This window comes from Camponotus vicinus, unplaced genomic scaffold (assembly GCF_025532165.1).
Source record: "Camponotus vicinus isolate PSW18456_S1 unplaced genomic scaffold, iyCamVici1.0 SCAF_1, whole genome shotgun sequence".
NCBI lineage: Eukaryota > Metazoa > Arthropoda > Insecta > Hymenoptera > Formicidae > Camponotus > Camponotus vicinus.
Genome location: NW_028141945.1, coordinates 23211932 through 23239429, shown reverse-complemented (window position 1 = coordinate 23239429; position 27498 = coordinate 23211932). Strand labels below are relative to the sequence as shown.

Sequence of the window (27498 nt, the reverse complement as noted above, 5' to 3'; positions counted from 1 at the left end):
ATGCTCATCTCGTTATCAAATCTGCCGCTGGCAAGCGGCCGATGATAAATTGTGACAAATAAATAAGTTAATTATTTTAAGATATATTTATAAGGGTATGCAAGTAATTTTAATGGAATAATGAAAATTTTGCGATTAATATAACATCAAACACGATATAAATCGCATAAATTTAATTAAATATAATTATAAAATTTTTATTATCAGACTAATTAAAAATTTTCGAAAAAAATCTTTTTCTTATTCTATATTGTTTGGCATAATTTTTATAAGATTTTATAAGATTTTATTATAAAAAACTTGATAAAATTTTTATAACATGAGTATCTCTTCCGATATTAATAATTTAACACGAATGAAACTCACAAGACGGTGAAAGCCTTTCGTAGTTCCTTTCATCCAATTGGATCTCTATTGGAGAATATTTCTGGCAAATGCGTTCATGAAGTAAAAAAATTGTCTATTGTTTTTTTGGTCGTCTCTAGATGGTAATAATTACTATGAAGAAATAAAACAAAGTATATCATCTCTATATTTGGTAAATGACGCTGCTTGTTCATCCAATCCTTCAATATTTGCAAATCTGACATTTTGAGTTTCGGATTTCGTTTACACTCTTCCTCTATAGTAACGTATCGAGGCGGCAATATTACGTTTGACATGGTTATAATGCTCGAAAGTGGCCTAAAGGGAAATTTGACTTTATATCCTTTTTTTCTAACAAACATTCAACAAATGTTCAACATTCAACATTCAACGAATCAAATATGAAAAAAGGATAAATGCGTATATTATACATACATACTTTTGATTGAGTAAAATAATTGTTACAAGATTATGAGAAAAATAAAGCAAATTTATTCGAAACAACTTTTTTTTTAATTTATTAAAAAATGACGACAAAATGCTGCTCTCTACTGCATTAATGCGTGTGATTAATGGTGCTCTTACTGTGATATCTTTATTTAATAAATAATATATAAAATATTCATCTATATAATATATATTGGTTAGATACACTAAATTTATTCATTTTTAAAAAATTGCATTTATTTTTTTATAAAGCCATATAATTAGACAAAAAATACAAATATGAAATAGCAATTTATCTATTGAGGATTCTAACATTCACATATTTTAAATACATTTACAATTTATGTGATTTGTAACAGCTTCTTGCATTATATTTACTTGAATTGGTAAATATCTTATTTTAAATAATGGTTTTATAGGCATCTTATTGCAAATCTTATTATTTAGAACTAAAAACATACAAAAAAAAAGAATTTATTAACTTTATTTAATTTTGCTATTATTTAAACTTATTGAATAGAATTATATTATTTTTCCGCGAAATATTAATAAATGAATCAAAATAAAAGCACAAATACATTGATACATATCGATAAAAATTTTACACGAATCAAAAATAATAAAATATAGTTGCAAAAGTAAACGATTAAATATTACAACATCACAAGAGCATTTAGTATGTTAAAATAAAAATCTTGGCATTTCACACATATATGTACACTGACTACGTTTACACGGGTCCTAACATCGATTTAATTACGCTGATGTTATAACTCCTATTTAAAGTGAGTTGTGTTTATACGTTCAAGCTTATCCTGTCCCCACCAAGCTAAAATAACTTAATAACTTTCGAGTGAAGTGAGTCCAAGAAATAATACCAATGAAGTGATACTAAATTTGTAAACAAGAGAAAGTTAAGATGAGATGAGTTAAGAGTTATTATATATGTATATGTCTCTTTATATATACATATATATGATACAATATTAATGATGATATACATATGATATTGATTGTTGTAAAATATTAAAAACAATCACTTATTAAAACCACTTATTTGCAAATAATTTTACACATTCGTGAATACATATTGTCTTTTCTTGCAATTGTATATTTTCCAATTAGTTGGAACGTCCAGTTAATTGTTTTTAAATATTGAAGCAATATTTTTATTCAGCAAAAAAAGAACAATATCAATATATTACGATTTTCCTTACCCGTTTATTCACAGATGAATCTATGTTACAATGTAGAGCAGAATAATGATACCACGCACACGATAAGTCGACGGCTTACTGAGGAGAATGTTTAAACATCATGTTGAGATAGTCATCCAATGCAAGAATGATTGCCTTAAGGTCGCAGCACACAGAAAACATATTCTACGTATATACTCGTAATTAAACAATAATTATTACAACAATATTGAATCTAAACATGAAGCAAAAATAGAAAAAAAATATATTTGTTATTACATGTTTATAAATGTACATACATTTTATTTAAACGACGCGTCATCTAACCGCATCCTTGCTAATCTTATTTATACTTTATCTTAGTTATATAAACTCTGTGTGTCTCGTTTGCTATATAAATATAATTTTATTATATAAACTCTGTGTGTCTCGTTTGCTATATAAATATAATTTTATTATATTACCTTACACCTGAATACTATATATATATATATATATATATAGTATTCAGGTGTAAGGTAATATAATAAAATTATATTTATATAGCAAACGAGACACACAGAGTTTATATAACTAAGATAAAGTATAAATAAGATTAGCAAGGATGCGGTTATATATATATATATATATATATATATATATATATATATATATATATATAGTTTTTTTAACGTAAACACACACACACACTAAGTTGTAATTCGATCATGGCCAGCGATCTTAAGAACTCGATTGACAGGATTGATCGATCATACGTATATACAAACGTGCGTATGAGAGTGTATCTCTCTAATATAACATTTACTTTCTCTATTCCTATTAAGATTTGTAATTATGAGTGTCAATTAAAATATATAAATATATGATTTTTTTCTTCCATTTTTTATATAACATTTCACTCGACAAACATAAATACTATAAGATTATCAAATAATTATAAAATCTTGATTCGAAATCTTGAGTAGTAAATTTATTGACATGGACTTGGAATTTGTACGGTTATATACAGGGTTTGTCAAAAGTGTGGAAACCCCTAAATATCTCACAAACATGCATTTTAGAAAAAAATGTTTCAGGCAAAAGTTGTTTGGTTTCAAAGGGGCCATAAGACGGTATCATTGGTTTGACCTTGTGTAATCATTTGAAGGTCACATAAAGGTTACCTTCAATTTTTTAAATGGAACCTGCTATTTTTCATTACATATTCTTATAGCTTATCTCAAGAGCTTTCCAAAACACTATAATTAAGTACATTTTCGTTAAGTACTTTTTGAGTTATGAAGCTTGAAATAATTTCTTAATTCTACATAAACCGTAAAATATCTTGTAAAATATTTATTTTTCGATTATCTTACCTTAATATTTTTATGTACAAAATAATGAGAGGAATCAATTGGTGTAAAGAAAACACATAGTTGTTTTTAAGAAAAAATATGGAATTGTTAATTGCAAATTACATATTTTTTCTTCGAAACAACTATGTGTTTTCTTTACACCAATTGATTCCTCTCATTATTTTGTACGTAAAAGTATTAAGGTAACGACGAAACACGTACGATCATAATTCCTCTGGGCCTTTTGACGTAATAGTACAAAAAACTTGTGACAGTGCTAATTCTGTAAATTCTTCTATCGATCCATTAGCGGTCGGCCGCCTCCTTTTTTTCTCAAATAAAAATGATATACTCGAGCTAAAGGAAACTGGATATTCTAAAATTAACATCCGCTTCAAAACTCGTGAAGCAGCAAATAAGCTAACTTCCAATCAAATGCTAAAAGCAAAAGGTTACCATGCATACATTCCACTCTATCATACGACCAGAAAGGGTATAATACGCGGAGTTCCGCTGGATCTTACTGATGGGGAGATCCTGGCTGGCCTCGAATCCGTAATAACGGTGCTCTCAATACAGAGATTGAGTAGGCGTAGGGGAGGTCCCCTTCCTTCCTCCTCTTCTGCGCAGACTAAAGCAAATGGCAATGTAAATAGTAATGTAAATAGTGATGTAAATAGTGATGTATATAGTGGCAATGGTCTGATTCCTTCTCGCACAATACTTGTCACATTTAGAGGTCAGACCTTACCAGACTGTATATATTTGTATTTATTAAGACACTCTGTCCTCCCATACGTTTTTAAAACTTCGCTGTGCTTTTCTTGCCTTCGCTTTGGACATATAGGCGCACAGTGTAAGAGCCGTGCTCGCTGCATGGATTGTGGTGGTGATAGACACGATGACAACGAGACCTGCCCCAAGAGGGACCACTCCCCAGTTTGTATAAATTGTAAGGGGCCGCATAGGGCCTCTGATTATTCATGCCCCGAGTACATTCTTCAGAGGAGGATTAGAGAGATCTCCGCACGTGAAAATATCCCCTTGTCGGAGGCCGCAAATAGTGTGCGGAGTCGTGAGCCGGTTTCTCATGGGGGTGGATCATTGTCGCGGGATGGGGAGTATCCTGGGCTTCCAGGTTCTTCGCTCCCTTTCTGCGGGCGACTTGCTCCTTCCCCCTTTCCCCACTCTCGCCTTTATTCTCGGGTGGTGGCGCCTTCCCATACTGAGGGAGCAAGTTCTTCATCGGGAGTGTCCCTACCTCCCCCCTCGTCTTGTTCTTCTAGTTTTTTTGGTTCTTTTCTCAGGGGTCCTTCGGAACTCAAACAAAAAATTACGAAACTAAATACCGGATCTCAAGACCAAAATAACAACGAAACCTCGCACCCACCCCCTCGATCATCAGCGCGAACGTTCTCTCGGAGAGCTGGTGCCTCTTCCCCCAGTTCCTTTTCCTCCCTGTTCTATCCTAACGGTAGGACCCCCTCGGTCTCCGGAAACGGGGTGGCCGTGGATTCTGAACCCGATCTTCCTCCAATACTTTTGCTTGTTCAGCGATTCCTGGGCCTTGAGGCGTCACATCTGAGTGCGTTCCTCCATCTGGTTTGCGTGTTGATGGAGAAGCTTGAGCCCATGCTTAAAACGCTTGGCATTCACGATATTATGAGCGGCCTTGTTGAACGTATTTTGTTGACTCGTCTTGTCGGGCTTTCTGCCCGTGACTCCTCTCGTAATGACTGATCCGGCTCCCGGCAATCGGCCGACCTCGACATCTTTGGCCATACTCCAGTGGAACTGTCGCTCCATCTCAAATAAGTTTGATGCTTCTTCGTCTCTTTTTGGCGAATACGACGTGCTGGCTCTCTCTGAGACATGGTTGACTGTCGACTCTCGTTTTGACCTTCGCAATTTTATCATTTTTCGTAAAGACTCAGCCTCCCGTTTTGGAGGAGGCCTCGCTTTAGCTGTCCGTCCTTCTTTAACTTATTCTTATATTAATGACACTATTTCCTTTGAGGGTAGACTTGATAGCCAAGCTATCTCTATCCACTTCGGCAATTACGACTTAACTATTATCTCCATTTACAGATATCCTAGGGGCTCCCTCTCCCCGGAAGAGTACGGCGCCCTTTTCGCCTTTTGTCGTTCTTTTACTAATGCAATTCTGCTTGGCGATTTTAATGCACACCATATCGAGTGGGGCAGCGAACGATCTGACAATGAGGGTGAGCTTTTGCTCTCTGCTGCTGTAGAGGCCTCTTTCACTTGTATCAATAGTGGCTCTCCTACCTTTTTGACGCGGCCTGGACAGAGAGTCTCTGCTCTTGACCTTACTTTCATTTCCTCCACGATTATAGGTCTCTGCGATTGGGCAGTCCTCGAAGACACTTTCCTTAGCGATTACTACCCTACCACAACCTTCTTTAACCGTGCCCCTACTAGGAGGAGCTTCTTTTCTCACAAAATTAAACATTCAAAATTGCAAGACGAGCTCTTTGTTAAAAATCTGTTCTCTTCATTGGATTCGCTGAGGACGTCCTTGAGTGACCCCGCGCTGAGTCCTGTCCAGAAATACACTTGCTTCACAGAGCATCTTCTGCGCCAGTGGTTCTCCAACCCCGAGGAGCCTCACTCGAGGGGCTGGCATTATTCACAGAAATGATTTTCCCCACCTGCCCCTTGGTGGAATGACACTTGCAAACAGGTGGTTAGCGACAGACGTGCTCTTTTTTCAACTTTCAAAAGGCACCCTTCATTCTCTAATTACCTTGCTTTTAAAAAACAGGAGGCAATCACTAGAAGAACCTTAAGGACGGAAAAGAGCAAAGGTTGGAAGGAGTTCTGTGCCAGTCTTAATCCGAACTCCTATCTCCCATTTGTGGAGTTTTATCAAGCGATTTCGAACCCGCCACTTTGAAAATCCTAACATTCCCTCCTCCTCTAATCTCCATCCCTCGCAATCAGTCCAAGAATCCATTAATTCCCTTTATCCTCCATCTGTCTTTCACCGTACTTTTTCGTCAATTGACGAATTTCCCACGAACTATTCATGCAAAATGTTTGATTATCCTTTCTCTCTCGGAATTGATTTCGGTTACCCGCAACTTAAAAACCTGTTCTTCTCCTGGATTTGATAGAATTGATAATAAAATGCTCTCTCTCTTATCAGAAGAGTATCTAACGATTTTGCTTGATTTACTAAATTCTATTTTCGACTCCGGCTCTTTCCCTTGTACATGGCAACACTCTTTAGTATTCCTCATTCCCAAGTCCTCTCCTGGTAAACTCCGTCCTATCTCCCTCACTTCATGTCTTCTTAAAATCCTCGAGAGACTTATCCTGTATCGTCTGAGTTGGTGGGTGGAGTCCTCTTTCATCCTTCCGCCTTTCCAGTTTGGATTCCGCAAAAGAACTTCATGCCTTGATAACCTGGGTATACTAACTACTGAAATCCATCACGGCTTTATTCTAAAGCAATCAACGAGCTGTCTGTTTCTTGATATACAGGGTGCTTTTGATAATGTTATTCCCTCCATTTTGGTTTCTCAGCTTATTGACTTGGGCCTTCCGCCTAAACTCTGTTGGTTTATTTACAGATTGACATGTCTCAGAGAGTTGCAGTTCGTTGTGAATGGGGGACTCACAGAGAGCTTTTTCACTTATAAGGGCGTGCCCCAAGGCTCGATTTTGAGCCCACTGCTCTTTAATCTTTACTTATCAAGATGTGGATTTGCTCTGACTGATGGATGTCGAATGGTACAGTTCGCGGATGACATCGCCTTCTATAGGCGTTCTAGTGATATCGAGTCCGCTTTATTGACGCTCGAGCGGTCTGTGGGGGCTTTGTCGGCCTTTCTATTTGAGAGAGGCCTAACGATTTCCCCCTCTAAATCGGCCCTGATGATTTTTACGAAAAAAAGGATTACCCGGCGAGCTATTCTATTCTTTTGGAGAATGTCAGCATCTATCCGGTGCCCTCTGTCAGGTTTCTGGGGGTTTTTCTCGACCCCAAACTCTCCGGCAACCATCATGCTAATTACGTCATTAACAAATCTGGCAAACTTGCCAATATAATAAAGTTTTTGAGGGGAGTTTGGTGGGGCTCCCATCCCAGGACTCTGCTGAACATCTACAAGGCAATGATTAGGGGTACCTCGGACTACGCTTCTTTTCTTTTTCCGTTTCATAACAAGGGCCTCGCGGAACGATTTGAGCGTGTATCGCGTAAAGCCTTGAGATACTGTGTCGGATTTAGGGATTCCACACCTTGTAATATAGTGTATGCGGAAACTTGCGTTGGACCCGCACGATTTAGATCGGATTTTTTGGCTCAGAAATTTTTATTCAAATCTCTTGCTATCAGACCTAATACTTTAATTGACAACCTCCAGAAATTACATTTTTCTCATTTTGGATCTAGTTTCTCTACAGATCTGCTTGGCAGGTTTCCTCTCTATCGGGCCTATCGCTGGGTAAAGGATTATAGAGCCAAGATGGAGGCTTTCACCAGGATTCCGCTGTATCTGTTTCCCTATGAAACCTCTACTTTCATTCCAAAAGTTGACTACACCCCCCCCCATAGGTAGTGGAGCAAATCTCATTGGCGGCTGTTCCCCAGCTTGTTTTTCTTTCACATTTTTCGTATCTGATCGGGGGCGGATGTACCTTTTTTACAGATGCATCTAAGAACGATTTATTCCCGCATTTAGGCGCTGCTTATTTTTCTCCTGACATGTTGATTTAGAGGAAATATAAGCTTGATAGTGGATTTTCTGTCTTCTCAGCTGAATGCATTGCCATTATATGTGCCACAGATTGCATCTTGGAAAGGGGCATTAAAAAGTCCTTGATATTTACGGATTCCCGCAGCGTGGTGGAAACCGTGTCCAGCAATTCGCTGGACAGGGATCTTTCTTACCTTTTACTTGTATTGAAGAATAGGCTGAAGTCAGCCTTTTTGCAAAATCTCGACATCACTCTGGTCTGGGTTCCCTCCCATGTGGGAATACTTGGTAATGAGACGGCCGATTATCTGGCGGGGGAGGCTGCTCAAAGCGGGGAAACGATTGACTATCTTCCTCCCCACACTGATCTTTACTCCTTGGCTCGGGAAAAGTATTACGACACGGTCGAGAAGTACTTGCGTGCGCAGTCAGAACTCCGCGGTGCGCAATATTTCGGCCTATACTCGGCCTTCGCAAAAAGGCCATGGTTCGATAGACTCAATCTCTCTCGTAAGGAAATAACAACTATCTGTAGAATACGGTCTAATCACTACAATTTGAATTACAGCCTCCATAGGTGTGGTATTGTCAGACGCCCAGACTGTCCTTGCGGCTCTCCCAGACAGGACATACAACACATACTGTGGACCTGTCCATTGTTGAACCATCACCGGACGAAACTGACGGGCTCGCTCAGGAAAGTCCTGGGTGCGCTTCCTCCTTACGACGTCTTTGTAATCCTAAAAGATCCTTCTGTTGGAGTCATAAATCCCCTCTTAACCTTCCTGCATAAGACCGATGTACACATCTGACTCGATCGCTCAAGCTCTGGTCGAACCAACTTAATTTTATAATAAAGAAGATATCCGGCAGCATGGGCGAAAAACAATATTGCCCAGTGCCATAACGGAAGAAGAAGAAGAAGAAGACTCTCGGATCGACGTTGGCGATATCATGGCAACCGACTGTCACTATCCGATCGCGGGGCGACATCGGCCCAAGCGAGGTTAGCCGACTCTTGCCAGATGCCGACTCACGGGTCAACGTTGACAATACCGCGACAACTGGTGTGTGACATTGATCTGACATTAAAGAAAAAATTATATTTGTATATTTATTTCAAAATTTTATTACTTTCTTAAAACTGAATTTGTTTCTTAATGATAAATTTGGTTCTTAAAATAATTTATGGAAAATTATATATTTGCGCTAGTTATGACATATGTAGATAATATACATATAACAAATTAAATAAAGAAGTAGTCTACCACGTAAGGCAGTTGGCTCACGATCCAGAGGTCCCGAGTTCGAGTCCCACCAAGGTAAATGTGTTTTTCAAATAGGAGAAAACATTTAATCCATTATAAAAAACGCTAATTTTCAGATAGAATCATCATATAGGCTGCATCTTAAAAAACAAACGTAGTTAAAAAAAGTAATAAAATTTCGAAATAAATATACGAATATAATTTTTTTTTATGTCGGGTGAATGTCGGAAATCAATGTCGGAAATCAATATATATATATATATATATATTGTATATATATATATACACGTGATTACAAAGGATATTGTACTGTATCTAGTTAAATGTAAGACAATAAAAATGCGATGTAACACTTAGTAAATAATTTGTAACAAGCACGCAACAATAAAAAACAAAAAAACCTATATTTGTTACTTTCATTATAAAAATATACCTTTATATAATAATATACAAATATATATATATTCATATCCATTATACATAAGCATATCTGTTTTTATATGGACAAAATTGATATATAAGTTTGTATAACTAGATATAATCAGTTTTGTCTAATTATATATGAAAAATTTTTTACCGGGTATCAAGTGGAAGCAGCGCTAACTTAAGGTTTGTACTTTTTAGCTGAACTAGTGCTGCACTGGGACTGCACTAGAACTAGCGAGTTCACAGAAAATTCTGCCAGTACAAGCACAATGAGGAATAAAAAGAACGAGTTTAGTGCAGTACTAACATCGCACATCAAAATATGGGAAACATAAATTTTCTATAAATAACAGAATTATCCGATGAAGAGAGACTTATTTGTAATAAAATTTATTTTATTACAAATTTGTAGAAAAATTAACTTTAAGTTTATTAATTATAATTAAAAATTTATTTCAAAATTTTTTTTAATTTTTAAAATTTTTCTTTTAATTAATAATTGTTTTTATCTATATTCTTTATATTAATGTTATTTACATGACTATTATGTCTTCTTTTTCGCAATTAATGTATTATTAATTATATCTTAAACTGCTGTTTGTATTTAAATAAATCGCCATATTGAACTGCACTGCTGCACTACCTCAAGACCTAGGGTCTGTTCTTTTTAGCTGCACTGCTGCACTAGTGCAATAAGTTGGAAAGAGACAAACATACTTTCTTTCACTCTAACTAATGGCACTAGTACAGCAGTGCAGCTAAAAAGAACAGATCCCTAGGCACAGTATATCCAGTAGCGCAACTCCCTGTCGGCACCTTTGATGTTAGTGTTGGCCAAAATGGAGTGCGCATGCGCGAAATAAGTAAGTTGACCATCTGAACTTTTTTCTCACTCATTCTTCCTTGTTTTTCTTCGTTCTCTTTCTATCTCATTGTTACATACAGAATAATATAATGTAATAAAAATTATGTAAAAATATAAATTATTAATGATGTAATATACAAATGGTAAAAACAAATAAAAAATATAAATGTTAATTATTAATTATATATATAATTTTATACATATAATATTGAATATAATATTAAAACAGATACATAATATTAAACATAATACGGATAAAGCCAAAAGAAAAACAAAATATAATGCAAAAAATATATTATAAGAGAAAATATTAATTATACATATTATCAAGCAAACACATTACAAATTATATTAAACATATTTATTAAACTGTTATAATTACATTATACAAAAAATGTATATATATACATATATATACAGGGTGTCCCAAAAGTCTCGGAACGGTCGAATATTTCATAAACTATGCACTTTAGAAAGAAATGTTTTAGACAAAAGTTGTATGGCTTGAAAGGGGCCATAAGATGGTGTCATTGGTTTGACCTTGGAGAGTCATTTGAAGGTCACGTGAAGGTCACCGTCAATTTCTTAAATGGTTAAATGGGATCTCCCTATTTTTTATTGCTTATTCTTGTAGCTTATCTCGAGGGCTTTCCAAAACACTATAATAAAATATTTTTCCCTCAAGTACTTTTTGAGTTATAAGGCTTGAAATCATTTCTTAATTTTACATAAACCGTAAAATATCTTGTAAAATATTCATTTTTCGATTATCTTACCTTAATACTTTTATGTACAAAATAATGAGAGGAATCAATTGGTGTAAAGAAAACACATAGTTGTTTTTAAGAAAAAATATGGAATTGTTAATTGCAAATTACATATTTTTTCTTCAAAACAACTATGTGTTTTCTTTACACCAGTTGATTCCTCTCATTATTTTGTACGTAAAAGTATTAAGGTAAGATAATCGAAAAATGAATATTTTACAAGATATTTTACGGTTTATGTAAAATTAAGAAATTATTTCAAGCCTCATAACTCAAAAAGTACTTAACGAAAAGGTACTTAATTATAGTGTTTTGGAAAGCTCTCGAGATAAGCTACAAAAATATGCAATGACAAATAGTAGGTTCCATTTAAGAAATTGAAGGTGACCTACATGTGACCTTCAAATAACTCTTCAAGGTCAAACCAATGATACCATCTTATGGCCCCCTCGAAACCAAACAACTTTTGTCTGAAATATTTTTCTCTCCCGGGCTTGGTTTTCGAGTTATTCTCCATTAAAGATTAAAATGGTCCACCCTGTATATACAGGGTGTTTCATTTTGTAGATTCGGCCTTAATGTAAAAGTTTATTTTTCGTTTTTTAAGCAAATAATGAACCAACAAACGTTATAATTAGGCCAACAATCATCTCCAAACGATTCCGCATTGATTGAACCGCTTTTTAAACGAAAATGAGATTTCGCCGGCTAACTTCACGCTGATTTTTGTTTCTTTATTTTACAAAAAAATATAAACCAACAAAATCTATAATTAGGCCAACAATCACCAACAAACGACCAACAAACGATTCGCTAAAAAAAATTGAAAAAATCGAAGTTGGCCGGCTAAGTTCATGGAGCCCACAAAATCGGGAGAGTTGCGCTACTGGATATATTGGATCTGTTCTTTTTAGCTATACTGCTGCACTAGTGCAATAAGTTAGAAAGAGACAAACATACTTTCTTTCACTCTAACTAATTGCACTAGTGCAGCAGTGCAGCTAAAAAGAACAGGCCCATTGTGACCTAGAGCAGGCAGTGCAGTGAACTGTTGTATTTCTGTATTTCTGTTGTGGCACTGGGCAATATTATTTTTCGCCCATGCTACCAGATATCTTCGTGAGTATTAATAATCAGCAGAGTTTCTTACATTAAATAAAGTATAACAATCAGGGGTCATAGGTAAGGAAGGGGAAAGGATGAGGGGAAGGAGTAGGAGGGGGATTGGGGCGGCTATATCGCAGAAATAAATTTTCTGCCTCAGCGGGACTTGAACTCAAGACCCTTTTTTGGCCTATATGGCAGGCAAGTACTTTGCCGCCTTAGCCACACGCCGCCCCCAATGAACTGTTGCACTGAACAGCTTTGCACTGCTAAAAAGAACAGCAGTATCCACAGACTTCTATATATACTAGACTGCTAACTCCTTATATATAAGACGGCTTCGATTTTATGTACAAATCACAGATAGGTATATAAAGGTATTCTATTCTGCGCATGCGCTCTGCGATAACGCATGTTTATATGTATATACATACGCAAGCTAGATTAAGTATATGATATATATCTATATCGATGATATCTGCGCATGTGCAGAATAAGTCACGTTAGTACATAAAATGTGAGGACATTTTATATAAGCAAAATATGGGGAGTTAGCAGTCTAGTTATATTAGAAGTCTGTGGCAGTATCTGACGTCACTTCTACTAAAAAGAACGTTTCAGTGTACACTTTCTGAACTAGTGCAGCCAGTTCAGCTAAAAAGAACAAACCTTTAATCAGCATAACTGTAATCATGAATTGTAAATTTTTGACGAGAAAATTATTGGCTGATAACGTGTCATTTCTCTGTCATACACAACATACACACACACACACACAAAATATTGTGCACCTACATGCAAAAGATGCGCTCAAATTAGTTGCTTAGTTGGCCAAGTTTGACGCTGCGTTCGATATGTCAATGGCTGCGTTCAGCAGAAAAAGCTGCTTTGCAACTGTTGTAAAATTCGTGAGCCTGATTGGTGTATGCTCTTAATTTTGACTGAATCTAAGAGCATACACCAATCAGATTCACGAATTTTACAACAGTTGCAAAGCAGCTTTTTCTGCTGAACGCAGCCAATGATGATCAGAAGTGCGTTCGAAAATGCTGTTGCAGATTGTAGGGTAAATTAACTTTAAATTGACCAATCGGGGCAAAGAAACCTTCCGTCCTCCTTTGTTACTTTATTTCTCAATAAGGAGAAGACGAAAAAAGTCCAGAAAGGGCCGAAGAAGAGAAGTGAGGGATTGAAGAGGAGTCGTAATCTTATGCTTTCGGAGTACGAGTTGCGCGTCGTATGTTTTTTCATATATACATCTTATTGTCGAAATAATACACGCACGCCCAATATTTAATAAACAATTAATACAAGTTGATGTACTATGAACCGATTGGATGATCCGCCGGGGCTCATGAAAGGCAGAAAACCATCTTTCATTGGAATGAACGGTGGGATGATTGCTTGTAATCGTATGTTTATCAGTTCTAACCTTAATCCTTAAGTTAACCTAATTTAACTAAATTTTTTTTCAAATTTTTCCAAATTACGGTCATAATAACGCTTTTAATTGGTTATGATTTAGAGAAATTTTAAAAAGTTTGACGTATCAAGCGCTCTATCTTTAATCTTATGTCATACGTATTAAACAATATAATAGCCAATTTCATAATTTTAAATTGAAAATTGCATTCCGTTGCAGAGTCAGTCGATGAATTTTCATCTTATCTTAATAGGTAAAGATGTAACTTGAAGTTAATTTTGTTTTAGGAGCCCCGGAGACAGATGATCAACAACGATTACGGTTTCAGGTTGAATTAGAGTTTGTGCAATGTCTCGCTAATCCCAACTATCTAAACTGTAAGTAGGAATGATCGTTGCATTTTTCAGACTGTTGAAAAAATTTTTGTCTATAATATATAATTGTACAGTTTTAGCTCAACGTGGCTACTTTAAAGACTTGACATTTATCAATTACCTCAAGTATCTATTATATTGGAAAGAGCCAGAGTACGCAAAGTATTTGAAATACCCTATGTGCTTGTATTTTTTGGATTTATTGCAATACGAACACTTCAGACGGGAAGTTGTGAATTCTCAGTGCACAAAATTTATCGACGATCAACAGATTTTGTTGTGGCAACATTACACGCGACGTCGAACAAGACTGTTGCAAACGGCTGCTGAACAAACGCAACATATCAATCCTCAGAATAACGGTATCGCGCAACCCAAAGTTCCTTGAAGTTTCAGTTTTAATCATGTTTGTTTCACATATTCGGAAAACTGAACATAGATTTTTACATTTCACACGATCCTTCCGATATAATTTCATATTTGTCTAGAAGAAATGAGAAATTATGCTGTTTGACTGTGATAATTTATGAATTTTCTCACATTTTTATATATTAATCAAATAATATCTCTTTTACTTACAAATTATTTATTAAAAAATATTAAAAAATACTTGAGAAAGATATTTGCGTTGAAAGATTTTTCTTTCATTCTAATATTTTTAGTTTTTTATTTTTATTACATCATAATAAGAGTATACATTTATGTACTTGGATGTAGCGAAAAGTAATCGTCCATTAATGATACATTACATTTGCATAAGCTGTCTTTAAATTCTGTTATATGTACATAAAAAATTATCTATATTATCTATCACATTATTTCGAAACGGGAACATACATCTTGCCTCTGCCGAGTTATTCTGCATCTCTTCTTTCTTTTAAATATTTGCTATTTTTTATATTTGAAATTAAAATAAATACCTATTTTATTGCAAATGTAACAGAATCATCGGATTCTTGCATAGTATATAACATCTTATAGAAAAAAGAAAGAAAAATAATTTGCGCATAATATCTATTTAATAACTTATAAACTAGCTTTTTACATATAAAATTACTTTATCCTACATATTATTCGATATTTTTATTCTCTGTAAAATTCACCAAAATTCCATTACCAGCATCCACCCAGTCCTCTGAAAAGAGTTTCTCCCTTAGAATTTGCCTATCTGTCAAATTGTTCTCTGTATCATTTTCTATATTAACGCTATCTTTTTTGAAACTGCTGTCATCGATTATATTCTGCACACTCGTTATTCGGTCCGGTAGAATTCTATTAAGAGTCTCTGGTAAAATCAGAACCAAAAGTCCGCCGATGAGGCACAATATGCCAACAGCCAATAATGGTACTGGAAGTGGCACATGTTGTACCTAATAAACAAATCATTCGTATTTCTCTAAAATTTGTATATCGATTAGCTGATCTTGCGATTAGCGGTTCTTATAAACAATAATGGTGATAAGAAATACACATGGAAATAATTAGAAATAAGTGAGAGATATCTTGATACTATACCGACAGCAGCGAATATGGCATGCTTAGGCTACCAAGTTTGGCGAATACCACGCATAAACCTAAGCAGCTACCTCGTATCACTGTTGGAAATGTTTCAACGGTATACAAATAGACAATAGATATGGTACTCGTGACGGTCACTTTGCCAAACAGCAATGTTATCGTTTTCGCAAGATCTGAAATAAAAATATACATATTAAAAGAACTTGTAATTATTTCAATATGTATTACATTTTTCTCTATATTTCACAAAAGTTTAGTATGCAAAACTTATATATATATATATACTAGTATGCAAAACTTATATATATATATATATATATATATATATATATATATTTTGTAAAATATATTGCTCGCTTGATATCTCAATTATCAATTAAGGAAAATTTGAAGAATAATCTGATGAAATTTTACTTATTTAGACAAAAAAGTATTCTTTTTTTGTTTAACATACCGATCCACGGTGCAGTAGTAGTTGTTAAAATGAGAAAGATCGCAATTAAAATACAAATGACACCATTGAAGAATTGGTACATGCACATAGGCAGCCGTCTACCATATTTAGATATTATAAAGTATACAAATGTGTATGTTGCAATCTCGAGAATTCCTCCCAGAGCAAACGTTATATGTCTATTAATCGTAAAATTTGGCATCAAATCATCAAGTATACCACATACCATTGCTGATGTCCACCTTGAATAAAAAATTAATATTCATTAAATTTTTACTATTCCCAATTCTACCCATCTTATATTTTCTTGATTGCATAAATAGATAGTAGATAGATAATAAAAAATATGTTTTAAAGAAGGAGATTTTATGACAGATAAAGAAATATGAGATAATTATTTCTAGATGTAATTTTACCAGATATTTAATCTTAAACTTTTCTACATGTACAACTTTAATATTTAAATTTGATCAAATTTCCATGTTTTTATTTTTTAGATGATTGGAATCAAATTTATTTGTGTTCATTTTGAAGAATATATAGTATTTTTTACAATAGAAAATTGACAAAGTTAAAAATTGAAAAAGTATGAGAAACATTTTATTATTTTTATATTGAAAATGTTTGAAATCTAGGAAAATTCAGATCTATATGATTTTATTCATTTTGGACTAAAAAAATTTTATATATACATGTATGTGTGTTTGTGTGTGTGTGTGTGTGTGTATCGAGAAATAATTTTAAAAATGGGGCCTTTTGGATTAAGAAAAATTTTACCATTGACAAATCATTATAACACCGTGTTTTCTTAACATGAAAGATTCCGACATGCTTTTTAAAATTGAGCTCGTCTTGTTCGTTTGCTTCTCATTTTTTGTCTTTTCTTCACTTTCGTTGGTTTTTTCTTTCTTCATTCTACGTAATACTACCTCCGTATCTTTGAGGGAAATCTCCCTCTGATCACTTGATAGTGAAATTGTTCTCGAGTTTCGATCACAAACCGAACTAGAAGGCAGATCTTTTTGATCGAAATTTTTCACCGAACTTGGCGTTTCGCGGTGTAAATCCAAGGTAAAAAATCTGTTTTCCAAGTTTATCGAATTAGCTTCCGAAGTTTGTTCTGCAATAAATTTATTGGATTAAAATATATAGTGTTTCTTTAAGTTATCGATTAAAAAACAAAATTGATTTGCGCAATGAAACTATGTGATTAAATTAAATATATTCACTACAAGTGCACCTATAACTTTTTGTTCGACTTGAATCGGGTTTGAACGGTTCAACAAACTCGTAGCTTCTTCCTGTTGATTTTCATCGGCCTTCGCTTTCTTTAGTTCGACACTGGTGACGCGCGACTTCCTTTCTGGTTTTATCGGTGTTGTGTTACTTTTCACGCATGCTTCTTGCACAAAGGTATTCTCCGTTCGCGATCTAGTGCAGCAACTGTTATACTTTGCGATTCTTTCAAAAGCTATATCGGCCTCTGTCGATTTCCCTTTAGCTAATAGCCATCTCGGCGATTCCGGTATAATCCTAACATATAATGAAACACGAAAATTAGATTAAAGTTTGTTTTATATTATTTAACGTTCCGTTTTTTTTTTCGAGACACGCCTTTTTAAATGTTTCAAAACTTTTTAAATATTTTTTTTTTATTTTGTAGACTTTTTCTCGATTTTTTGTGTCGGCTAAGTATTTTTTTTTCCTTACCAAATGTACAACACAGTGACTGCGGTGGGCACGGAAACGGCTAATTGTAAAATTCGCCAATCGGGAATTACGTAGCTGAGCATCGCGAGCAGTATGAGGCCGATGGACCAGGAGATTTGCATAATCAATGCGACGAGTGTGCGAAGTTGCGCTGGGAATAGCTCGAGAGAGAGAATATACGTGGAATTCTGCAATCCTTGAACGAATACCCCTTGAAGACCTCGCAGCGCCAGAAACGCGGGATAACTCTAAAAAAAAACATTATATTTTTATCGCTTTTTAACGAATTAATTAATTTCTTACGTACACGCTTGCGCGTTATTTAGCGCTGCTAATGTCACTCTTTTTTTTATCTCGTTAAACATTCAACAGCGAGGTAATTCATTTACGAATAAACAGAATTAATACGTGAAAATCCTAATGAAAATTATAATTTTCTTTTGCAATTGAAGAATTGCGTGCAATTTATAGTTTTGAGTGTAATTTATTCCATTTTCACTTACAATTTGACAAAATTAACATAAGTTTAATCTTCTCGAGATTTTTCGAATTAATTCTCTTGTGATTCTCTCCAAAAAAAATCTCTTAATTTATCATCTGTAATCTGTATTGTGATTAGAATTTTTTTCACCTGTACCATGTAGAGTGCCACCGCCATCGTGCCTTGCGCGTAAAGACATATCGCTTGGACCGGAAGTCTGCCGATACAATCGGCTAGAAATCCGGTGATCCACGCACCCAAAAGAACTCCGATGTAATAAACGGTCGGTCCGAGGAAAGACAGGTACCGTCTCTCGCATATTAAGCCCCATTCGGTGACGACGCTGTTCTCCGCAAACTCCGTCACGAAGCGATATTCGCCGGAACAAGCCTCAAGAATCGGCACTTCCGGCAATGCGGAAGTTAGATTGGCGACGATCGATAAATTTGCTGACTCCCGACAGCCATAAGTCTTATGCGGTGAGTCTTTCGCCTAGAATATGCAAAACAAATTTGTTTAATGAAATCATTGCAAGATGAAGTGTGATTGCAAAGTGAGAGAGGGGAATTCTTTCCTTTTACCTAGTCTTTTAAATATTTTTTTATATTTTTTATTTAGCTGTGAAGTTAAAATATGTAAAATGCTAGAAAATACACAATAAATAATTTTAAAGAATAATCCAACACTTTCCCTAAATATAATTAATTTTTATAATTGTAATGTTTTTATATTTTTTATGTATATGTATATATATTATATTTGCTTTATTTATTAATTATCACATCACTTACTGGTTCTAATTTACATCGACGTTCGGTAAATTCGATTCACATGCATACTTGTGTCATTAAAAAAAGATATAATAAAAAAAGAAATAATAGCTTTCTATATTTTATATTCTTATTTTATACATGTCGCATAAAATAAAACGTAATATCTCTGCTACTCATTTCGAGTTTTTATCATATATTTTTACTTTATCTTACCTGACAATAAAATTTTGGTGTATAATTGTGGAAAATTAACAATGCATGACTCATAGCAACGATGACATAGTTTATTCCGAGCAACAGTACCAGCATCATTTGAAAGCAGCCCACTTTAATTTCCTCGGCATTCATTATGCGAATAACAAGTTCTCTACATCAACCCTTGATAATCCGACGACCGCAACGTCAAAGATGCGTACGTAGTGTAGTTTGATGATGACGCAAATCACACTTGTTCATTCCTTCACTCGAGATTGAAATAAAAGATTTTAAAAGGAAAAAGTGACTAAACATTTCTTTTATTTATGTCGAGTATTTCATCCATTTAAGACATACGGAAAACTAGACCATTCTGAAAAAAAAAAAAACAAATTTCTGATATTTAACAAGTAGTTTATATGTATGTATGTTGGATATGTAAAGATACAAAACAAATAATTATATATTCAAAACTCTCGGAGATTGAGAATGAAAGTGGTTTAAAAACTCATTTGTTTACATGAAACGGATAGCGCCGAACGGAATATATCGCGAGATTCGAACAAAGTGTCATGCACGAAGGTAAAGCGTGCACTGACAGAGAGAGGATCGGCCAGTACGTCTCGTTTCTCTTGCAGGATGCGAGACGCGAAAGAGGAAACACGGCGAATGAAAACGGAGGAGGACGACGACGACGATGCACAGCCTATTGTTCCAATACCCAACGACATATATATCGGCATGCGGAGCACATACATGTATGCGCGAGAAGAGAAAGCAATCTTCTCTGTCAATAAAACGGTTAATATTTTGCGACTGAGATGTGTAACTATCGACAGATTAATCATCTTCGTTATTGCTTTGTAGTTGCATCTGACGCGGACGATGATAACGGAATACGGTACTGATAGACTTCAATTTTCGAGCCAAGCCAGGTGGAAGATATTGGATATAATGACGTGTTCGCGGGATAATTGAAAATAATTACGGTATAAATCTCAAACTGTGATTGAAATTGAAGACTCTACATAAAAATAGTAGTGCGTGCGCGCACACACACGCACACATACACACACACGCAACAATATGAATCTCAGCGCACGTGCCACTTTCCTAAATGATAGTTATTTCTATGGAAAGTATGTGGAAAATGTAATTTCCACATGCTATACACCCCGTGTATATTCATGGTAGTTGTACCTATACATTCTGAGCTGTCGCGGCAAGTCAGATAATGTCCCAGCTAGGTTCGCAAACTTTGCAAATGCATTTAATGGCATTTATATTAGTGTACGCAGCACAGGCAGAAGCCAAGCACGGCTCTGATCAATATTGGATTTTTATCGCTTTGTCAGATTTATCTCTATATATTTTATAAGGCGAACGTCTTCAACGATTTTATATATCTTGTGACAACAATTTTGATAATATATTTTTTTTTCAGCAACCAGTGTTGGGAGTAATTGCGTTTCAAGAAAACCAAATGTTTCGTACATAAATGGTTTCCTAATAAATGTCGATCGATTATATATATTATTATACGTATATTCTCTCTAAAATCATTGGCAATGACCGCGCATCATCAAACGCATGTTTATAAAATCGTAAAAACCTCGATGTAACAAACGCGAACAAACAATGTCTCATAAACATTTTTTTATAAACATTTGACCACCGATTATACGACAACTATTTTAACAGTCGATTTAAAAGCCACGCCATATTTAGAAACAATTAGAAGAATTATTTTATGATTGTATTATGTGTTGTGTGCGTGCATAAATCATCGTAACGCACGATGACGATAGAGGTGTTTCCTTCGTTTCTGGAACTGTTTGCGTATGCCGGACTCGTTACGTCCGGTCCCGGCCGCATCCTGCCTTTCATTGGTGGCTCATCGTCGAGATGGATCGACGACCGAATCTGAAGGAAATTCTCTCCCTCTCTCTTTCTTGCGCGTCATCAATATTGTTGTTATCCGTCAATTTGATCAGACGTCACAACTGGTATCGACATTCCGGATCGTATACTTTGCCACTCGAGACGAGACGGAGGCTCTTCATTTCCATCCGATTGTCGATGAACGCATAATCGCTTAGACATTATTCTTCGCTTTCGTCGGTGCAACAAGAAGAATGTTAAACGCAGCGTCGTCGTATCGATTGAAAATAAGCCGCGATAAAAAAATTATTACACGTGGCATTTTATCATTTTCTACAAATATATGAAAAAGACTAAACGTTAATATATCATTTTTTACAGATATAAATTTAATGACTAGAGAAAATTGTATTTTTTTCCAGCGATATTTGAATTACTCGAGATTGAATTACTATGAGGTTGTGCGATATAAACTACAATCAATATTCGTTGTAATAATACTCGCGATATGAAAAAAAGGACAAGGAAGAAAAAACTGACAGGTGTAACATTTCGCTACACAAAGAGTCTATTAAGATACCGCTAAATAGATCCATCCCTAAAGCAATTTGAATCGTAAATGGTTTTCTGAATCATATATGTCGGGAGAGAATGGCGGCTAGCGTTATTACGATGAGCAAAAAAAAATTTTGTAACACATCGCGTAATATACGGCACGAATGGATGATGCGCCAACTAACGATCCGTGCCGGATTTCATTGGCTCTTACGATTTAGGCTAATTTCTTGTGCGTTTTCTAGCAACACGCAGCTCTTCGGGATTTACCGCGCATCATTTTCCCGCGTAACAGTAAGCAAAGCAGGCCAATAGCACGGGGTTGTGCTGGTAATAATCGGAATAGTGAAAGAGTACAAGTGATCGTACATCCCTCTCCAGAGTATCGTGCAAACATTATTCCCCGCAAATTTTCATTTTGTTTAATGAATTATAATATTATAATTTAAAATAGATATATATATATATATATGTATATATTTAATAGATTCTTATAAACTTAAAATATCTTTTCCCTACCGATAAATATAAACATTTGAGTGATTTATTTGGAAAAATTGAAATTCTCCTCTAAAATTATTTTGTAAGTAAATTAATTATTGTGCAAATAATTGTCATTATTAAATAATTGTCAAGTTTCTAAAGTTTCATTACATGTTGCGAAATGTGTTGTTTGGCAACGATAAAAAAAGAAGACAGCATGTAAACATATATAATTATAACTTGTAGAAAAAAATATTACCTCAATTGATAATATAAGAAGAAGACATACATATTATAAAAGTGATGAATTACAAATTTAGAAATTTTTCGTAATATTTCCGTAGAGCTTTTGTCCCAGTTTGAATCTCGCTAAGCGATAGTAGTAAAACTACAAGTTTTCGCTAAATAAGCGTAATATACTTTCTCAGAGACTCTGAGATCTCGCTATAAGAAACTCCCTGAGATTTTGCCGAGCAATCATAGCGGATAATACCCGCTAAAGTTGCGCGCGCGTGTGCGTGTGTGAGTGGAAAATGCGTGACGCGGACGTAAAGCGCGATGAAACGCGCGCGCCGAATGTCCGGCGCGAATGACTGGCGTCCGGCGTCCAACGTCCAGCTGGCCTTATGACGCGAAGCTAAGATTGGCCTGGATGCCTTTTTTTCGTCGTTTACCGTTATCGTAGACTAACTTGGATGTTCCGCGATCTGCGGTCGTATATCGACGACGTGTCGATTTCGCCCGGACAGTCCGGCGAAAACGGGGCTGCGAGGGAGAGACGGATTGTCGTAGCGTTTCGACTATCGTCGCCTCTCTTCTCTGTCCCTGCAAGACGGAGCGAGCGTTGCGATGGACAAAAAGACCGACTCTCGCGCAGATCCAGAGACTGGCCGTTCGCTCGATTTTCCTCGCTCAGTTGTACTCGGCGAACGTAACGCGATAGATCGCTCGTTGCGTCCCGGATGTCTCGTATGCAAATATCGCGTCGACGTCTTTTCCCAGGGTGACAACACCGATCGCTGTCGAGTTGCCGCACCAACGGCAAAAGTGATTATCAAGCGCACCATGAGAGCCCGGATAGTTTTGCTAGGAGTTTTACTCATCTGCACCAGCGTGAGTACGAATTTCCCCCGAAATTGCAATTTCTTTCGCTCTCCTCGAGAGACTTTGAGCTGCCTTCGAATCACTTTGTCGTGTCAGTCTGAAATTTGACAAAATATTAAAAAAAAGAATTTCATTTTATTATTATCATTGTACAATGTTTATAGTTACTATCTTTTTAATTTATAGATAAACTTTTTTTGTACATTTTCTTAGCTAATTAATTATCGCATGAGAAAAAAAAGAGAAAGAAAATTCAACCTATCTTATTTTAATGTCTTCTCTTTAGAGCTTTTGAACTACTCTTTGGTGACATTCCGAAAAATTGTCTCATAATTCGCAGATTCGATATGCAGAGGGTAGATCGAAAAAGACGACGCAGCTGTCGCTACAGAGCAAAGAGACCAACGTGGTGAACTTTATGCGATTGCTGGTGATGAGATTGGTCTTCGGGGTAGCTTCGGCGATGGGGTTGGGTGAAAATCTCTCGGGTGTACTCGGCGGAATTTTCGTACCACCTGGAGCCGACGACTACAATGACTACAATGATTATGGCGATGATGTCGGTTTCGTACCTGATTTTTTTTAAAGAAGATGCCTTCTAGTTTAACCGCACGTGCGCCTCGACCATGTTATTTATTACGAGAATGTCGCGTCTTGAAAAGTTTATTCAAAGTGACAAAGGTAAACTTTTAAATCGTTAAATCTCTTGAAAAATTTATTCAAAGCAACAAGGGTAAATTTTTAAATCGTTAAATCTCGGTAACATCGATCGGTCCGAATAATGGAAAATTATTTCTTTATTAGCTTTGAATCTCAGAAAGATTGCTTGAATTGAGCAAAATCGAATAAATATACTCTTTATGGAAAGTTATATATTTTACTACTATATATTTTAATTATTTTCTTGCCATCGGCAAGCTCCATATTGTGTTCTATTAAAGGATACATTTTAGATTTAGAAGAATTACAAGAAAATGATACAAATTAACATTAGCGCTTACAAACTTTGCATAAACAAATACTGCTACATAGCTTCTAAGAAAATGTAACTCATCACTCTTGACATTGGAATTAAAAAAGTTCTCTCTCCTTTATATTTTACATTATATACTACGATAACGTCAAATATTCGAAAATTCCTAGAGTCTAAATAATCACTCGTATGGCGCAATAACCGGATTATGATTCAGCCGCGAGTCCGTCCATCTCGCACGCAAGAGGCTTTTTAAGTCTTTCGTACCGTTACCTGTAATTTCGGTAAAGCTAATGGACGCGCATCAGTTACTGCAGTTGAAGATATGGATAGCAAAATAGCTGTTTCCGCTTTCCGTTTTATCTCATACCCATCGATTCCGTTGGTTTCGGTCCAATGAAATCAGCATCTGCTGCAATATACCCGATAAAAATCCGTATAGAAATAAATTTGATGTTTATCTTCTGAAAATGTTGCAAGATCCAGTTTCGACTATCTTGATAAAGGCGCAATGTTTTTATTAGTTTATTTCGCATCTCGTTGAAATAATTGGAATGTACTTAAAAGTGTCAAATACTTTCGAAATAATCTGCAAACATGTAATATAAAATAGAATTTATACAATTATTACAAAAGCTTGCAAGCTTTATAGAAAATAACTTTTATATTGGTAAATGTAAAATGGAAAGCGCGGCATTCATTACTGTTAACATAATTTATTTATTTATTTTATTTCTAAGTAATAATATAATATTTTTACTTTAGTGTTGCATATCTGGAAAAAAATCATTTATGGATCTTTTTTCTCAAGGTATAAACTTTTTTAGATGTAAAAAGACAAAGCATTACTCTCTCTTTGCGGCATCAAATTGCATTTTGTATCGATCCAAACAATTAATCGTATTACGTTCTTTCTTGGAAAAGTAAATATTGGCAATAAAATTCTTATTATTTTTATATCATTGTTTCATTTAAGAATAATACCTATATATTCGTGTATGATAATATAAATTAGTTTGTAACATATATTACTTGCGGCTAAATGTGAAAAAATCAACGACGAATCTGTGACCGAGAAAGAAGGAAAATGTATTTTCCGATGTGTCGTTTGTTCTCTTTGCATATACTTTATGAATAATATTGCTTGATCACGTACTAGTTCTACTAACGGTTCGGCGTGTGCTAATTACACAATAATGTCCACCGAATAGAAATCACTAATGCACCTGTAACAGTTAACGTTTCACGTGTCACACATTGTTCGAATTAAGGTCGATATAGTATAATGTATTCGTGTCATAATCATATAACGTTTATCTAGTAACATTGCACAAGTAAAATTTTATAAAAGTAAATAGCTAAAAAAAGAGATAAAATATATATATATGAATGTAAGAATTTCAGATGATTAAATTAAAATTATTGTAACATATGTTAGATACACACACACATGTATAACATATATAAAAATAAATATTTATGTATAATTTTCACAATCTCTCTCTTATGATTTTTCAATGATATGTTTATGAGGTAATAGATGAGATTGCCACTATTCTGCTACAATAAACTAAATTAAATAAAATAAAAATTCATATTTATATACAAATAATTATGTAATATACTACTAAATGTCACTATCGCTAGAAGAAAAGTCAGCATTAGTCTTTTCGAGATTTTGATAGCATCCATTCTTCTTTCTTATAAGATCTCCCCAGAGAATATTAGTTTTGCATGTGGGACAGGTACCTTCGATCGGTAAGATCATTGCGTCTTTGCTGAATTCTTTTGCTAAACAGATCAAGTGCGCGATCAAAAGGCAATTTGGTTTTATACAAGCGACAGACTCTCTCTCTGTCATACTTGACCCACAAAAGAAACAAAATATTGACTCTTGTGACAAAATATTATCTGCTTTTATTCCTTGTGTTGGCTTAATTTTACAACTGGTAACTTTACCATAGCATATAGGCATGTGTAATGGTAAAGATATACATCCGTGATATCTCTTAGAAAATTCATAATCCAACCAACGCAATGTCAAGGGTAAGCGGTGCCAAGGCCCAACTTTTAACATTTCAGACAAGACTGTCAAACAGAAATCAAACTTTGTTTGCGTTGACTTCTTCTTGGGAATATGTTTCAACCGTCTACTCTCGTGTGGATGCTGCCAAGCCCATTCAAACTAAAATGCAATGCCATACATTTAAAACACAAATTTATTTTGAAAGATGAGTCGCAACTTACTTTTTATCACTGAAAACTTACTCTGAGTGCAGAAGTGCTATTAGGAAATCCATAAACAATCAAGATCATGTTCCTGAAAATAAAAATTATTGGAATTCAGAATATATATATGTATAGAAAGTTAAAATTTATTTCATCAATTTATTTAGAAAATAGATATATGTATAAATTTGTCGTATAATAAGAAAAAGTCCCTTGTGCCTTACCATGGTCCTTTTTTGCTAGTTTTCCAAGCTCCACCATGCTTCTTACCAGCATTATGTTGCTTAATCCTGCGCCTTGGATCTACAGTGTAACCTATATACGTTCTGCCCCGATACTTTGGATTGGTGCAATACAGTAGGTACACTCCAAAAAACTGCTCCACTACTTCGAGCTCTTCTTTCATCATTGAGCATTTCTCGGAGCACATGGATTTAGCGCATAAAGTTTATTAGCGCATTTAATATATTTTCCCGGTGTGTTTATGTTTATATCCGTCCGAGCTGACGTCATTTGACGTTTGACGGAATTTCTCCAATAGTGCATTGCCCTCCTTCTTAGGATGCGTTCGGATACTATCCGTGGATTACAATAGCTTCTAGGTGACCAATCGGCGCAAAGAAATCTTGCTCGTTTGTTCACCCTATAGACAAAATTTCCAAACGTACTCTTATCACAGTTATTCCTTTCGTTATGTCTACAAATTTCAAAGTTCAAAAATCTATGCGCGTCAGTTGCGAGGAAAATAAATAGAGATGTAGAGTATCGTTGTCTTTCTTTTACATTCTATAAGCAAAGGGGAAGATATCCTTGATTCATACTTACTATTATTAACACTTGTACAAAGC

General features: G+C 35.0%; 5 protein-coding genes across 16 annotated transcripts; 3 read left to right on the top strand and 2 right to left on the bottom strand.

Moving 5' to 3' along the window:
- Nucleotides 1-7096: 7096 nt before the first annotated feature.
- Nucleotides 7097-8879, top strand: LOC145973346 (uncharacterized). Its single transcript, XM_083103022.1, has 3 exons — nucleotides 7097-7173; nucleotides 7329-7902; nucleotides 8088-8879. Exons 1-3 carry the CDS (start codon nucleotides 7097-7099, stop codon nucleotides 8877-8879), a joined length of 1443 nt encoding a protein of 480 aa, XP_082959148.1.
- Nucleotides 8880-13456: 4577 nt separating this feature from the next.
- Nucleotides 13457-20954, top strand: Med31 (mediator complex subunit 31). Of its 5 annotated transcripts, none has more exons than XM_083078756.1 (7): nucleotides 13457-13734; nucleotides 13812-13909; nucleotides 14208-14297; nucleotides 14369-18936; nucleotides 20064-20226; nucleotides 20293-20414; nucleotides 20870-20954. In XM_083078756.1, exons 2-4 carry the CDS (start codon nucleotides 13822-13824, stop codon nucleotides 14680-14682), a joined length of 492 nt encoding a protein of 163 aa, XP_082934882.1. In that variant the 5' UTR covers nucleotides 13457-13734; nucleotides 13812-13821; the 3' UTR covers nucleotides 14683-18936; nucleotides 20064-20226; nucleotides 20293-20414; nucleotides 20870-20954. The 5 variants fall into 5 exon arrangements, with proteins under 5 accessions (XP_082934882.1, XP_082934881.1, XP_082934880.1 ...); XM_083078759.1 differs by having other exon boundaries at nucleotides 13461-13734; nucleotides 13812-13888; XM_083078755.1 differs by having other exon boundaries at nucleotides 13458-13909; nucleotides 20064-20183.
- On the bottom strand, nucleotides 14950-25574 carry LOC145959675 (organic cation transporter protein). 8 transcript variants are annotated; one of them, XM_083078737.1, is made up of 12 exons: nucleotides 25182-25574; nucleotides 24021-25010; nucleotides 23707-23963; nucleotides 23036-23545; nucleotides 19444-19688; nucleotides 18608-18949; nucleotides 17977-18224; nucleotides 17507-17799; nucleotides 17044-17386; nucleotides 16267-16508; nucleotides 15810-15985; nucleotides 14950-15664 (listed from the first exon to the last, which is right to left on the bottom strand). In XM_083078737.1, the coding sequence occupies exons 5-12, from the start codon at nucleotides 19576-19578 to the stop codon at nucleotides 15365-15367; spliced, it is 2079 nt and encodes a 692-aa protein (XP_082934863.1). In that variant the 5' UTR covers nucleotides 19579-19688; nucleotides 23036-23545; nucleotides 23707-23963; nucleotides 24021-25010; nucleotides 25182-25574; the 3' UTR covers nucleotides 14950-15364. The 8 variants fall into 8 exon arrangements, with proteins under 8 accessions (XP_082934863.1, XP_082934867.1, XP_082934866.1 ...); XM_083078741.1 differs by having other exon boundaries at nucleotides 24695-25010; XM_083078740.1 differs by having other exon boundaries at nucleotides 23707-24711; nucleotides 24792-25010.
- On the top strand, nucleotides 22574-25866 carry LOC145959682 (uncharacterized). The gene is made up of 2 exons (XM_083078753.1): nucleotides 22574-23457; nucleotides 23789-25866. Exons 1-2 carry the CDS (start codon nucleotides 23194-23196, stop codon nucleotides 24032-24034), a joined length of 510 nt encoding a protein of 169 aa, XP_082934879.1. The 5' UTR covers nucleotides 22574-23193; the 3' UTR covers nucleotides 24035-25866.
- Nucleotides 25718-27395, bottom strand: Slx1 (structure-specific endonuclease subunit SLX1). The gene is made up of 3 exons (XM_083078752.1): nucleotides 26875-27395; nucleotides 26690-26741; nucleotides 25718-26606 (listed from the first exon to the last, which is right to left on the bottom strand). Exons 1-3 carry the CDS (start codon nucleotides 27078-27080, stop codon nucleotides 26049-26051), a joined length of 816 nt encoding a protein of 271 aa, XP_082934878.1. The 5' UTR covers nucleotides 27081-27395; the 3' UTR covers nucleotides 25718-26048.
- Nucleotides 27396-27498: the final 103 nt, after the last annotated feature.